The following is a 16,090-nucleotide window of genomic DNA, read 5'->3' as shown; positions in this document are numbered from 1 at the left end:
TCATTTCAGATGGAAGGAATCTTCCTGTGAATTTTCATATAAATAATAGTACTTTTATTTAAATTCACTTAAGTGGAATTTATGCCCCTGTAAAAAAGTTTAAAATAAAGCTAGAAACTCGGCCAACTGGTAAAAATCTAATTTACAGTCCAATCCTAACCAACTTTCCAGTGCTGATGCAGCTGTGCTAATGGGGCATGCACAACATTCTGTAGTTGGGGGACAGTCATGGAGGCCTCCTCAAGGTAAAAGAATGGCCCCTTACCTCAGGACTGCCTTGCAGCTGCACTGATGCTGGAAATTTGGTTAGAACTGGGCTGTTAATGTGCCAGTTTTCACAAAAGCAAGGGAAAGAGATTGAGTTTTGAATTTATAAGTGATATTTAGTTCATTTATCATTGACCATGGAGAACCACAAATTGTTATGAACCAGGCCAGAGTCCCATATTGTTAGTCACTGAGCTTTCTTGTGCCTGTGAACTGGTTCTAGTAGATACTGTCCAATAGTCAAGTTGGATTTCTAAGACACTGTGATAGAAAGACAGAGGGTCACATTATATTATGTTAACTATTCATTTGAAAATACTGTATGCAGACATATCTATCTTATGGCTTGCTCCTTGCAAGCCAACCTTGATGACTGTAGCTGCTGTGGCACAAACACATGTTGCACTAGGGCAGTCAGAGTGCCTAATATCCTTGTGATTTTTTTGGTCACTCATTTTGATTCTTTGTGTGATTTTTATTGTAGGCTGTGTTGGGAGCTCTAATAGCTGTGAACCTGAAGAATTCTCTCAAGCAACTGACTGATCCTTATTACCTCTGGAAAAAAAGCAAGCTGGATTGTGTGAGTGTCTCATGTCATGTAGCCTGGAAAATGCGGGGGAGTCTGAATGTATTGTCCAGTATGAGTCAAGTTGATCCTGCGTAAACTACCAACATGAAGCCTATCTTATCCACTTATATCTTATGTGGGGAGGTTTGGCAACCAGGATGTGTGTCTTTTGCACTTATGTATGCATGAAATTTCTTCTGTAATTTATCTTAAAGATTTGCAGAATATCAGCGACTTTTAAAATGTCAGTCCACACATTTATGATGAAATCTCAAGTATGTAGTCCACATGCTTATGAAGACACAGCCATGTCTTTTTCTGCAAACAAAAAAATTCAAATTCTACAATAACTCAAATATCACTTTCATAATAAAGCAACAAAGGGCGCAATCCTAACCCCTTATGTCAGTACTTTCCAGCACTGTGCCAATGGGACATGTGCTGCATCCTGCAGTTGGGTGTCACTCACAGAGGCCTCCTCAAAGTAAGGGAATGTTTGTTCCCTTACCTCAGAGCTGCATTGCCCTTATGTCAGTGCTGGAAAACACTGACATCAGGGGTTAGGATTGTGCCCATAGTAAGAGAAAAGGGTATTATTACACTGCATATTTTACACTAAACTACAGGTAATGCAAGTAATACAGGCTGTGCAGCATGGCCTTTTCCAGTTTGAAGAGACACTTGGCCAACAGACTGAGGCAAAGAGGCAAAGAAGGAAGGCCCATAGCCAGGGAGACAGACCAAGGACAGACTGCACTTGCTCCGAGTGTGGAAGGGATTGTCACTCCCAAATCGGCCTTTTCAGCCACACTAGACGCTGTTCCAGAACCACCATTCAGAGCGCGATACCATAGTCTTTCGAGACTGAAGGTTGCCAACAGAACAGGTAATGCATGATTAGAGCTTCCCAAGTCTTTAATGATAAAAGCATGGGAGGGCGGCGGAAACTTGACACCAATCTGAATAAGACCTGTGGTGCTAGGAGAGGGAAGTTAAATACTTTTCTCATGCCACCTCCCCAAATTAAAGTGTCTCTCCCCAAAGAACCTGTCCATATTGCACCTGCATTTTCCCATCTCTGGCTAAATGTGGTTTTAAGGACAATTTAAGAAGAGAAATGGCATGGGGAAAAGCTTTTTAAACCTTGTCCCCTATTCCAGACCTATAGACTCAGACTGTACAACTTTGTCAATATTGCACGGGATGGCTTAATATAATCAAGGTCACCGCTACATTGCTTCAACAGGAACTTGTTTTATAACATGGTCGTTGACAATATGCACAGAGAGAGAGAGAGAGAGAGAGAGAGAGAGAGAGACTCACAGCCCAATCTTATTCCCGGCAGCACCACCAGATGAAGCAGAGCCAAAATGGCTATTACTGCATTAAGTAACATTGCCAAGACTGCTGGAGGGCTCTTTGGGGGAAGTTCCAATCCCCGCAATGGGACTTCTCAAGTATTTTGCCAGTGCAGACTTGAGAACCTCCACCCCCCTCCCACCCAAGTTCCTTTCCCCACCTTGGAACACCTCCCCCCCATCCCAAGGTCCTCACTGCCACCATGCTCCATTCGCCCGTGGTGTTTGTCCAATGCTGGACTCAGTGCCAACTGGTGCTGGGCCAGCACAGGTGCTCACTGCTCTCTGGGTGCCTTATGGCACGTTTGTAACACCCAGTGCCAGCACTGGAGCTCAGCACTGGTGTTGGAGGCCCATAGGATTGGGTCCTCAGTCCAGATGGGGAGGGGATGGGCATGGCTACCCATAGTGAAAATAAAAGGTATAAAGAGATTTGATTGCATATCTCTTGAATCACATGTAGTTTGGCATACAATTTCCTTGCTAGAATTTATGAATGGATTATAATTAGCTATTTAGTACTTGATAGCAATAAACATATTAGTGCAAAGCACTCTCATCATAGATACTACATGCATTTCACTGGTATGAATGATTTTTCAAAGTTTGTTGCCATAATCTACTAAGGGCCCAATCCTATCCAATTTTCCGGTGCCGGTGCAGCCATGCCAATGGGGTGTGTGCTGCATCCTTTGGTGGGGAGGCAATCACAGAGTCCTCTTCAAGATAAGGTAACATTTGTTCCCCTACCTCAGGGCTCCATTGCGGCTGCACCAGTGCTGGAAAGTTGGATAGGATTGGGCCCTAAGATGGCAACTAACTCTAAGAGCTTATTACTAACACAATAATACTGAGTCTATCCTATACATAGAAGTCATGACTTAAACTGCTGCCAATCGCCCTCTAAAGAACTGGAGACCTTCAGAAAAAGATAAGGGTTCCAGGCACTGGGTAACGTAAAACTCACTAACGTGAGCGCCACGGAAAAAAATTAGTGAGATTTACAAACGTCTGGTTATTAGATATTTAGTTTGAACAAGATATGCATCAGTAAATATATTTGCGCAAATTGAACCAATGACCGACAAGTTTCTCCAGAAACTACTTTATCAGCAAAAAGAATAATCCAAATTGTCCAGCCATAGATATTAGCAGCATTCGCAGTATCTGAATGCTATTCAGATAGAAGAGAGAAGAGTTCTGGATACAGAAAGCCTCATACATTATAATTGAATTGGACAGACTTAAATTCTGTCCTGGAAAATCCTGAGCACATTTTCTGATCCAGTGGAGCACATGCAGTAGTTAATTTTAAATGACTGAAGGATCTCGTTGATTTTGACAGCACTTATTCACACAACCACATTCACAAACACTTTGCTGCTGGATCAGGTATCACTTGTTTTACTGGGTCAGGTCAGTTATTTCTCTAGGCTAGTGATCTCCAGCGATGACTATCCAGGTTATGCCCTGCTCTCCTTGCTCTAGGGTGGCAGGTGGAAAGGTTACAAAGTTAAAGGTCGTTCAAAAGGCAGCTGGTTCAACTGGTGTAGATTCCACAGAGCAAAAGTCTGCTGGGAAAAAGGCAATTCAGCATTAGAGAATGGTGACTAGTTTTCACCACGCAAATGTTTAAGTTCATCAGAACATAAGTGTCTAAAGACAGCAGCATCACTTCAGCAGCATTGCTTCAGCCATATTTACAATGTATGTTCTATGCCCGTCCATTTTGTCCATTCCCAATGCATGGAAGTGACCTGCTGTGTTTTATGTCTTTCCACAGATGGTCTGGGTGGTGAGCTTCCTATCGGCTTTCTTCCTGGGCTTGCCCTTTGGACTTGCCGTGGGAGTGGGCTTTTCCATCCTGGTTGTGGTTTTCCATACCCAGTTGTAAGTATTATCCTGGTGATGGCCTACAGCAGAAATGCACCAAGTGCAGACACTTTCCAATTACATATTGTTTGGGTCAAAATTTCAAAGGCAGGTGTGACTGGCAGCACGTGGAAACTGAAAGCACCATTCCCTGTTAGTAAACAGTGATGTCAGTTTAAGATAACAGCTTCCTAATCTCCCATCTGAATGAATATATTCCAGAGCTGGTTTCATCTCAAAGTATTGACATCACGCTTGAAACACCTGCTGTATTTATCCTTCCTTCTCCAAGCCAAAAGGAAATCCCATGCATTGCTCACTGAACTCTGAGTATGAGAGATAACTATTGGGCTGGTCTATGCTGACCTCTCTCTGTGTTAACTGCAACCAAAAGAAAGTCAGTCTTGTATATTAGCCTCTCTCTCCATACCGACTGAGCAAACAGCATTAACTTGTGGGGTGCCTGCATCTTTTGCCACACCTGCTTCATCATGGCAGGGGTTAGGAAAAGGTGAGGGCCTCTGCATTTCAAGCTTTCTTTTCACACAGGCATGATTTCAGAGAGACTCCCCTTCATGAAATTTAAGTAGCAAAGTCACAGTGAAATGACTGCACTAGCTCAGTAAGAGATCAATGAATTGTCTTTCAGATATTGCTCCTCTCACAGGAAGAATCTCACATTAACATTATTTTTGACAGTGTGGCAATGAACTACATAGCATCTTGGCATTTTCTCAGTTGGGAGATGAGGGCCATAATACTGTTCCCAGACACTGCCTTTACTGGCCTCTGAAACTTCATGTGTAGAGAGCTTAATTCCATGCAATTTCTCTTTATAAGAATAATATGTGAATTGGCAATGATTGCCCCTGTGGCAGAATTCTGGTCTGGCAAGGAACCTTGAGAAACCATGGAGACACACCTCTAAATTCTAATCCCACATTCACTTTTGGAATGGTCAAGTCATCCAGAAATCATTTGTTACCTTTTCAGTTTCAGATGGTAAATGGTGGTTGGAGTTCATCACTTTCAGTTAAAAGAAAAGAAAAAAAGCTTAAGAACCAACATGCTTCATAAAATGCTCTCAACTCTCACCACATAGGGGCTCATTCATAGCAGAAGTTCCACAGTATGAAATTTCATTCTCTACCATATTCCTAAGTCAGCAGTTTTCAACTCTTTTGAATACTGGTTATATAAAACATATACATCAAACTATATTCTCATAAAGGGAGAAAGTGACTGGGCATTTTAAAATGTAACTAACAATTTATCCAGCAGACAGATGCACCTCCCTTTCTTCACACCCTTGACAACCCAGTCTATCAGTGAAGGTGGGGAAAGAGAGTGGACCCATATGAGCACAGCTACATAGTGCCAGACTAGTAGTGTCAGTTTATTGAGATTGCATGCAAAGATTCAAGTTAGTATAGCCAGTGAATCTTCCACTTATAGCCAGATTTCTTCCACTTGTTAAGTGGAGGGGGGAATTCTGGAGGTACTTGGTGACTCTCATGGTGTTGTCAAAGAGTGGTATGAATGCAGAGTTCTATTATCTGATAGCCATATTTTAATCCCTTCCTTTGGAAAGGAGTACTCACTGCCCCTTGAGGTATTTCTTCTCTCCCTCACCCAGTGACAGCAACTAACCAATCATATTGGAAAGGTTGCATGTTTCCTAATTTGGGCAGATTCTGGTGAGGATACTATGAAACAGTGGACATATTATGAAAACCAGTTCCTGGTACCATCTCTGCTAAATACGGTTTTGGAACAGTTAGTCTCTATGTTACTGGAGCCATTGCCTCAGAAGAAAAAGAGGCATTGTCCACTATCTTATCAGTTCTGGACAGCTAGGCGCTGCTTCTGCTGAATTGCTCCATCCCTCCAAGAATATGGATTCTGCTTCAAAAGATGGTTCTTTTACATCATAATGGTTGAAGCCTGCTTCCATCTACTAAAAGCAAAGTGATGATTGGGAAACAGTAAGGAAGTTGTTGATTGTGTTCTCATTAGCAAGTCAAATACATAATTCTTCCACTTTTACTTCCTCCATATAACTAAATTGCATTGATAGGTAGGTTGTTTCAGGCCAACTGCATCTTTAAAAGCTGCCTATATTTTGAAAGTTTTCTTTTTCCTTTTTTTTTTTTATCTTAGTCGCAATGGCTGTGTCCTTGGCCCTGTAGCTGCTACAGATATATACAAGAATCCCAAAGTCTACAACAAGGTAAATGCAGTGCCTCTATTTTGCCATCATCTGGCCAATATACAAAATGTTTGTTTAAGAGTACAAGATGACTACAGGCCTCTGTGTGTTGTGTGAATTTTACTTGCAGACCTGGTGGAATTGGATAAGGGGCTAACTGGGTAAGAGGCACTTTTTCAAGTGGGTACTCCTCTTTTTAGCAGGGACAGAGTAACTGGCCTGCCTCACCCCAGCAGTGTCTTTTCTAGTGGCTGCCTACTGCTGTTCTTTTGTATCTTTTTAGATTGTGAGCCCTTTTGGAACAGGGAGCCATTAGTTATTTGATTTTTCTCTGTAAACCACTTTGTGAACTTTTTTTGTTGAAAAGTAGTATATAAGGGTGCAATCCTAACCCCTTATGTCAGTGCTTTCCGTTGACATAAGGGCAGCGCAGCTCTGAGGTAAGGGAACAAACATTCCCTTACTTTGAGGAGGCCTCCATGAGTGCCACCCAACTGCAGGATGCAGCACATGTCCCATGGGAACTGCTATGCCAGTGCTAGAAAGCATTGACATAAGGCAGTGGTATTCAAACTGGGGCACTGCACCCTTAAGGGGCAGGGGCAGCCAGGAGACAGGGGGAAGGCAGCAGCGCAATCCGCAGGATCGCACCACTCAGGGGGCTGCAGGGGCTTAGGTGCATTCTCTTCCTCAGTAAACAGATAATCAGTGGGAATTCAGCTTTAAAAAAAAGACTCTATGCACACAGTCCTAATTACTCCATGCACACTGTGTTAGATTGGGGTCAAAAACTGCAAAGCATATTCTTCTTAATTTTTTTTAACATATATGGATAGATATATAGGTCCAACCTTGTTATACACTGATTTCTTTATACACAGATTTGACTCAACAGGAATGGCCCTTGCAATGAGAAGGAATGTGCTGATCCCTGGAGAAGGGGAAAAATGCACCCCTTTAAAATGTGTTTCTTACTTTTGTAGAGATTTTTATCTCAACATGATGAGAAGGGCCCTTTAAATTAAAGGAAAACAGTCCTTTACAACAGTTAGAGAGAGGGCAGCCAGCTGACAATCCATCAATCATTCTCTTTCCCTTCCCCCTGAACACATGAAAGATAATCCTTTCTAAGTGTCTGGAGAGAGACTGATAGTTGGATTGTAATCTTAATGACTCTATCTTAACATCACAAAGGTCAACAAGGTTATTTTTAAATCACCTGGGCAAAGGCACTTTGTTTTTTAATTGATTGCTATAGATTTTTGCCATCCATGTGAGTAAAGGGGGAGGAGGAGGAATAATGAGACTCAACCTGTAAAGCTTTTTCTAAGTTCTCTCATGAACATAATCAAACATAATCAATGATGCAAAATAAGGAAATAAAAGTAAAATTGGCTCATAGTGATTCAAGTTTCAGAATTCCAACCTTTCTTGGTGCAGAATGCAGAATACATTCAGCATAGACTTATTGTTTCTATTGTGTTAGAGTATATAACATCCTGATCATAAAGGAAGTAGCAGGATACTGCGTTCATTAGGAGGGACAGCTGGGCTTGCCTTTGATTCTTTTCTCTTTTCCTGCCTACTTGCCCCCCATACCAAAGTACATTTTATCACACACAGTCTTAACCCTGCCAATCTCTCTTTTTGTAGGTCCAAGAAATTGAAGGGATTAAAATTGTCACTTACTGCTCTCCCCTATACTTTGCTAACTCAGAGATATTCAGGGAGAAAGTTATATCCAAGGTAAGGAAAAATCTCAGAGTGTATGTAATAGAGACCATTTCAGGGGCAAATTACATTCTTGGTGCTGGCATACTTACAGCCCAGTCCAGGGGTGTCAAACATAAGGCCTGGGGGCCGGATGTGGCCCCTGGAAGCTTTTTATCCAGCCCTCAGGCTCTCAGCTGCTGAAGTGTTACAGCTGAAATGGCAGCCCACATGAAAATTGGGCTTTCCCAAATCTGATCAAGATTTGCATACTTTCTCTTATGTCATTTGCAGTTAATCAGTTTCTATATGAGAACAGGGTCTGATTTCTGACCATCAGCTGCTTGATGATGTAACTTTCTGCTTAATGACATCACTTCCGGCCCTCAACTGGAGCCCTGAATGCTAACTTTGGCCCTCTGTATGAAACAAGTTTGACACCCCTGGCCCAGTCCTACCTAATTCCCCCCTCACCTGCTGATGGACACAACACCGGGGCGAGCTTCTGCTTGGTCTCTTTTGATCTATGCCCGCTATCTTGCTGCCGCCACAATTCCACTTGTACAGGGGTGCTCACACTTTTTTGGCTCGAGAGCTACTTTGAAACCCAGCAAGGCCCGGAGATCTACCAGAGTTTTTTTACAATGTTCGCGCCATCATAACATATAACATTTATGTGTACAATGTATGTTGGTGTACCCTGAGCCCCACTGAGTATAACAGGACTTACTCCTGAGTAGACATGCCTAGGATTAGGCTGTGAGGCTGCAATCCTAGCCACACTTACCTGGGAGTAAGCCCCATTGAGTACAATGGGCCTTACTCCCAGCGTTTCCTCCCAGAGGCACCTGAAGGGGGGGGGTCGGCACTCCACGATCTACTCATTTTGCCTCGCGATCTACAGGTAGATCGCGATCCACCTATTGAGCACCCCTGCACTTGTATGTTCTCTGTGTGTGTGTGTGTGTGTGTGTGTGTGTGTGTGTAACCTTTCGCCTGTGTCATTTTCCTAATCAAAATCATGTCCCCTTCAAAGTTGCCATTAGCCCTGCCTGTATATCATGCCTGTATAATTTTTTACAATTGGGCCAATAGCACCTGCTCTGAAGTTGAAGGAAAAGAGTCAGAAGATCAGATCACAGATCTCCTGAATGATATTTGTTTCAGCCCTTACGAGGCATACTTTTCACAAGTTGTAGTTGATACAAGACCATGGACAGTTGCCCAGGAGGCATCTCCTACTAATGTCCAAAAATGATAGCAGCAGAAAATGGCAATAAGAGTATTTGGCAGCAGAAATATTTTTACGGTACTGCCTAGATTAGCTCCAGCAATGCATTGTATCCAATTGTGAAAGAAAGAAAGAAAGAAAGAAAGAAAGAAAGAAAGAAAGAAAGAAAGAAAGAAAGAAAGAAAGAAAGAAAGAAAGAAAGAAAGAAAGAAAGAAAGTTGTAGTTCATGTTGACATCAGCCCAGCTCACTACCTTTTCTTTGAACAGACTGGTGTGGATCCCATAAAAGTCTACTTGGCCAGGAAAAAGTATGTGAAGAACCAGGAAAAGGTGGCAGCGACAGCAGCACACCAAACCAACAAACTAAAATCCATCTTCAAGAAAAACAAGGTAAATTAACAACTTCTCTGGTCGCGAGTGATCCTGTTCCCACCTAGTGGATTAGGAAGTTAGTCTTGCTGCAGGGACAAGTCTGGCTGGGAATGGGGAGATAGTCCTACTTGTGTTAGACACTTTTTAAAGCACTGGAGACTTACGTGCAACTGTACTGGAGAAAAGCTTCACACAGTCAATGAACAACTATTGCTGCTGCAGAATGGAATAGCAACACTGGAGCCACAGTGTACTGGGCTGTTAGCAAGGAATGCTAAATGTGACACAAGCTTTCATGGATTAGAGCAGGGGTCTCCAAACCCCGGCCCGGGGGCCAGATGCAGCCCACAGAGAGCCTCTATCCGGCATGTGGCCAGTCTCTGATCCCCTGAGAGCCTCTGGCCCAGTTGACCAAACACAACCAGAGTTGTACTTGTGGGGTGTGGGAATGGGGTCCATTTAAGTGTGTGTGTTTTATTTCTTGTTGGTGTATTTATTTCTATGTTCTATGTGTTGGTGCTTGGAGAAATCTGGGACATTTGAGCCCATTCATTCCAGTCATTCATCTAAGTTCCATCTCTAATGTATTTATTTAAATTTTATATTTCATTTTTTTTCTGGCCCTCAACACCATGCCAGATATTTGATGCCCTTTGGCCAAAAAGTTTGGAGACCCCTGGATTAGACCCCTGGATTAGATATGCATGAAATGTTATTATCAATTGTGATGTAAGAACATAAGAACATAAGAACATAAGAACAGCCCCACTGGATCAGGCCATAGGCCCATCTAGTCCAGCTTCCTGTATCTCACAGCGGCCCACCAAATGCCCCAGGGAGCACAACAGATAACAAGAGACCTCATCCTGGTGCTCTCCCCTACATCTGGCATTCTGACTTAACCCATTCCTAAAATCAGGAGGTTGCGCATACACATCATGGCTTGTACCCCATAATGGATTTTTCCTCCAGAAACTCATCCAATCCACTTTTAAAGGCGTCTAGGCTAGACGCCAGCACCACATCCTGTGGCAAGGAGTTCCACAGACTGACCACGCGCTGAGTAAAGAAATATTTTCTTTTGTCTGTCCTAACCCGCCCAACACTCAATTTTAGTGGATGTCCCCTGGTTCTGGTATTATGTGAGAGTGTAAAGAGCATCTCCCTATCCACTCTGTCCATCCCCTGCATAATTTTGTATGTCTCAATCATGTCCCCCCTCAAGCGTCTCTTTTCTAGGCTGAAGAGGCCCAAACGCCGTAGCCTTTCCTCATAAGGAAGGTGCCCCAGCCCCGTAATCAGCTTAGTCGCTCTCTTTTGCACCTTCTCCATTTCCACTATGTCTTTTTTGAGATGCGGCGACCAGAACTGGACACAATACTCCAGGTGTGGCCTTACCATCGATTTGTACAACGGCATTATAATATTAGCCGTTTTGTTCTCAATACCCTTCCTAATGATCCCAAGCATAGAATTGGCCTTCTTCACTGCCGCCGCACATTGGGTCGACACTTTCATCGACCTGTCCACCACCACCCCAAGATCTCTCTCCTGATCTGTCACAGACAGCTCAGAACCCATCAGCCTATATCTAAAGTTTTGATTTTTTGCCCCAATGTGCATGACTTTACACTTACTGACATTGAAGCGCATCTGCCATTTTGCTGCCCATTCTGCCAGTCTGGAGAGATCCTTCTGGAGCTCCTCACAATCACTTCTGGTCTTTACCACTCGGAAAAGTTTGGTGTCGTCTGCAAACTTAGCCACTTCACTGCTCAACCCTGTCTCCAGGTCATTTATGAAGAGGTTGAAAAGCACCGGTCCCAGGACAGATCCTTGGGGCACACCGCTTTTCACCTCTCTCCATTGTGAAAATTGCCCATTGACACCCACTCTCTGCTTCCTGGCCTCCAACCAGTTCTCAATCCACGAGAGGACCTGTCCTCTAATTCCCTGACTGTGGAGTTTTTTCAGTAGCCTTTGGTGAGGGACCGTGTCAAACGCCTTCTGAAAGTCCAGATATATAATGTCCACGGGTTCTCCCGCATCCACATGCCTGTTGACCTTTTCAAAGAATTCTATAAGGTTTGTGAGGCAAGACTTACCCTTACAGAAGCCATGCTGACTCTCCCTCAGCAAGGCCTGTTCGTCTATGTGTTTTGAGATCCTATCTTTGATGAGGCATTCCACCATCTTACCCGGTATGGATGTTAGGCTGACCGGCCTATAGTTTCCCGGGTCCCCCCTCTTTCCCTTTTTAAAAATAGGCGTGACATTTGCTATCCTCCAATCTTCTGGTACCGTGGCCGTTTTGAGGGACAAGTTGCATACCTTAGTCAAGAGATCTGCAACTTCATTCTTCAATTCCTTAATAACCCTTGGGTGTATGCCATCAGGGCCCGGTGACTTATTGATCTTTAATTTATCAATGAGGTCTGAAACATCTTCTCTTTTAACCTCTATCTGACTTAACTCCTCGGTCAGGAGGGGCCGTTCGGGCAGCGGTATCTGCCCGAGGTCTTCTGCCGTGAAGACAGATGCAAAGAACTCATTTAATTTTTCTGCCATCTCTAAGTCTCCTTTTATCTCCCCTTTCCCTCCCTCACCATCCAGAGGGCCAACCGCTTCTCTGGCGGGTTTCCTGCTTCTAACATATTTGAAGAAGCTTTTATTATTCCCCTTAATGTTGCTGGCCATGCGTTCCTCATAGTCTCGCTTGGCCTCCCCTATCACCTTCTTACATTTCTTTTGCCACAGTTTATGTTCCTTTTTATTCTCTTCATTAGGGCAAGACTTCCATTTACGGAAGGAAGCTTCCTTGCCCTTCACAGCCTCTCTAACTTGGCTGGTTAGCCATGCGGGCACTCTCCTGGATTTACTGGAACCCTTCTTTCTTTGCGGTATACACCTCTGCTGGGCCTCTATTACTGTTGTTTTAAGCAGCCTCCATGCACTCTGGAGAGACTGGACTCTTTTTACCCTCCCTTTCAACCTCCTTCTAACCAGCCTCCTCATTTGAGGGAAGTCCGCCCGTCGGAAGTCAAGGGTTTTTGTTAGAGATTTGCCTGGTATTCTTCCCCCAACGTGCACGTCAAAACGGATCGCAGCATGATCACTGTTCCCCAATGGCTCAGTAACGTTTACATCTCTAACCAGGTCCTGCGTACCGCACAAAATTAAATCCAGAGTCACCTGTCCTCTGGTGGGCTCCTTGACTAGCTGATCTAAGCCACAGTCATTTAGCACGTCAAGAAATCCGGTTTCCTTATCGTGACCAGAACACAAATTGACCCAGTCAATATGAGGATAATTGAAGTCCCCCATGATTACAACCCTGTCCTTCCTTGTCACCTCCCTGATCTGTTTCCTCATTTCAAGGTCCCCATCAGATTTCTGGTCTGGAGGACGATAGCACGCCCCCAGTATTACATCGCTGCACAAGCCTGGTAATTTAACCCACAGAGATTCTACGGTGGAGTCGGACCCACCTTCAATCTCTACTTTGCTGGATTCTATCCCTTCCTTAACATAAAGGGCCACCCCACCTCCAACACGCCCCTGCCTGTCCCTCCTGTAGAGTTTATAGCCCGGGATTGCGGTATCCCACTGATTCTCCGCATTCCACCAGGTTTCCGTTATGCCCACTATGTCAATATTTTCCCTTGTCACCAGACATTCCAGTTCTCCCACCTTTGCTCGTAGACTTCGGGCATTTGCATAAAAGCATTTATACACGGAATGCCCCAGGATGGGCTGCTTATTTGCTCCTTTGTCCCCGCATCCTCTCATTGTGCCAAAACGTCTATCACATCCCATCACCCTACCTTTCCCAATTTCTTCTCCTACCCTGCCTTTGTCTTGTTGTTCTCTAACCTCCCCATCCTCATCCCATAGGGATGAGGAGTCCCGAACCGGATGCCCCTCGGCTCCTGTCGGCCTTCCCCCAGGGATCAGTTTAAAAGCTGCTCTGCCACCTTTTTAATGTTATGCGCCAGCAGTCTGGTTCCATTCTGGTTCAAATGGAGCCCGTCCCTCTTGTACAGGCCCCGCTTGTCCCAAAACGTTCCCCAGTGCCTAACGAATCTAAACCCCTCCTCCCTACACCACCGTCTCATCCACGCATTGAGACCCCTGATCTCCGCCTGCCTAGCTGGCCCTGCGCGTGGAACAGGTAGCACTTCAGAGAACGCTACCTTTGAGGTCCTGGCTTTCAGCTTCCTGCCTAAAAGCCTAAATTTGGCCTCCAGGACCTCCCAGCTACACTTGCCCACGTCGTTGGTGCCGACATGCACCACAGCCGCTACCTCTCCCCCAGCACTGTCTACCAGCCTGTCTAGACGAGAAGTGATGTCCGCAACCTTCGCACCAGGCAGGCAAGTCACCATGCGGTCCTCACATCCATCGCAAACCCCCCTCACTATGTTTCTAATAATCGAATCCCCCACTACAAGAAGCCCCCGACCCCCCTCCCGCCGAGGAGTATCCCGAGTGCGCTCGGATACGGGCCCATCCCCTGGAGAAGGGATCCCCCCTAGGGGATTGTTTCCCTCCTCTCCAGGATGACGTCCTCCAGTCCCGAGACTTCCCACCCGGGCAGCCGAGGAGCTGCACGCCTGAGGTTGGGACGAAGCCTGATCGTCCCCGGAAGTCTCCCCACGGTCCTCCTCTGGCTGCCTGCGCTTCTCCAGGTCGGCCACCAAGGCTTCAAGGGAGCGGACGCGTTCCCTGAGAGCCTGGAGCTCCTTGCACCGAGGACACACCCATGACTTATGCCCCAGAGGCATATAATCATACATGTGGCACTCAATGCAGAACACTGGATAGCCCCCACCCTGCTGCTGGCTGTCTGACTGCATAGCTTTTTTGTTGTTGTTTTGTTGTTTTATTTAGGGGTCCTTTTAAAAACCCTGGATAGCAGCCCTCTTCTCAAGGGAAGAGGAAGGGCAGTGTCTGGGGCCCTGGCCTCCTCGCCCTGCTGCTGAACTCGCCCAGATGCTAAACTCTTGTGCCTTACCTGGCACTTAGTTCCCAGAGGCACTGGGTTCCCAGAGGCCACACGCGTCTGCAGAGAGCCTCACGCGATGGCCCGCCTAGCTTTATACTCCTGGCTGGCTCCTCCCCCCTCCTTCCTTCCTGATTGAAAGGGGGCTGGCCTTCCCAGGTGAGTTTACTAAAGCTCAGGAAGGCAAATGGCTGCTGATGGGCGTGACCTACTCTGCAGGCTCCTGAATGGACTGCTTGGATTAGCCTAATGGGGCTCTTAATGGGTTGGGAATTGGCCCTTCCTAGGTCCTTTCCCTCCTAGTTCTGTTCTCTTAGGCTGGACTGTTTTTGTAACCTCAAGCTAGTTTTTATTTGGGTTTGTTTAATTATTTATTGCTCTCTAGATCCTGTGTCCCAATTTACTGACCTGTTTAGGTTATGTTCTAACTTAGATTAGGTTTAACCTGGGTTAAGTATAGGTTTAATTTAAACAAGTAGAAAACCTGCTTTTCACTTTATCCTCCTCCCTTCCTTCGATTAAGTGCTACCTTAGGTGCAGCTAACTTTCAATTTTGATTTAAATGCCTGACCCTTGGGCACTTACTCACGAGTAGGACTCTGCTCTTACTCACGAGTAGGACTCTGCTCCTGCTCACGAGTAGCCCTATGTACCTCCCTTAGGTGCTAACTTTCAATTTTGATTTAAGGTTGCTTTAAAGGTAAGGTTAAGGTTAGAAGACAGGGAGTTAGAAAGACAAAGTGTTAGAATGAGTACACTTACCTCCTCCTCCTGCTCCTCCTCCTCTCCTTCTCCAAAACTCAGAGGTCTCCTTGCCTTCTCCTCGCCCAGATGCTAAACTCTTGTGCCTTACCTGGCACTTAGTTCCCAGAGGCACTTGGTGTCCCAGAGGCCACACGCGTCTGCGTGTGTTTGTGTTTGTGAGTGTGTACATGCATATACAGGTGCAGACTCCTTGTCTGTGGGTGTTCTGTTCCCAGATCCCACGCTGATACTGAAAAGCCACAAATATAGAAATTTGCAATTTTCAGAACCCATCTTTGCTCCAAACATGACTGGAGCCATTCTGAGCCTCTTTGAGTAAAGATATTGAACTTAGCTGAAAAGGATAAACTTATGATTTTCCTTAAAGACAAGTCAGTAAAGACTTTTATGGACAATTGGGAACCATTCATGGACTTCCTGCACATGAAGGGGAAAATTAGTCTAATGAATTATGGATTTGACAAGTAGATAATTGATACAGAGATAAAATCTTTTGTTGCAAAGACAATAAAGAATTGATAATCAAATAATTTATAAAGAATATAAAAAAAAATTTAGAATTTGAAAAAGTGTTTTAGAAACAACCAATAGACTGTTTAAGATATGATACTTAATGTGTTTTATGATTTTGCAGAATAACAAAGTAATGTAGATTTTGGACTCTGCACTTGCTACAAAAATTTCAATATTTAAGGTTCAGAATGGCATCTGAAACAGTTTTCGGTTGACATTTTG

The 16,090-nt window shown here is 44.6% G+C and overlaps 1 protein-coding gene across 1 annotated transcript in view; it reads left to right on the top strand.

Annotated features, from left to right (window-relative positions):
• Nucleotides 1-16,090, top strand: part of SLC26A9 (solute carrier family 26 member 9) — a 49,412-nt gene that overhangs the window by 17,083 nt on the left and 16,239 nt on the right. The window contains exons 11-15 of the mRNA XM_066625583.1: nucleotides 752-847; nucleotides 3,977-4,083; nucleotides 6,226-6,295; nucleotides 7,928-8,020; nucleotides 9,484-9,606. Of these exons, the coding sequence (XP_066481680.1) occupies nucleotides 752-847; nucleotides 3,977-4,083; nucleotides 6,226-6,295; nucleotides 7,928-8,020; nucleotides 9,484-9,606 (489 nt within the window). The remainder of the gene's footprint in view (nucleotides 1-751; nucleotides 848-3,976; nucleotides 4,084-6,225; nucleotides 6,296-7,927; nucleotides 8,021-9,483; nucleotides 9,607-16,090) is intronic.

The sequence above is a fragment of the Tiliqua scincoides genome, chromosome 4 (genome assembly GCF_035046505.1).
Source record: "Tiliqua scincoides isolate rTilSci1 chromosome 4, rTilSci1.hap2, whole genome shotgun sequence".
NCBI lineage: Eukaryota > Metazoa > Chordata > Lepidosauria > Squamata > Scincidae > Tiliqua > Tiliqua scincoides.
Note: the sequence above shows the minus strand (reverse complement) of the source record. Positions and strands in the feature narration are given on the sequence as shown.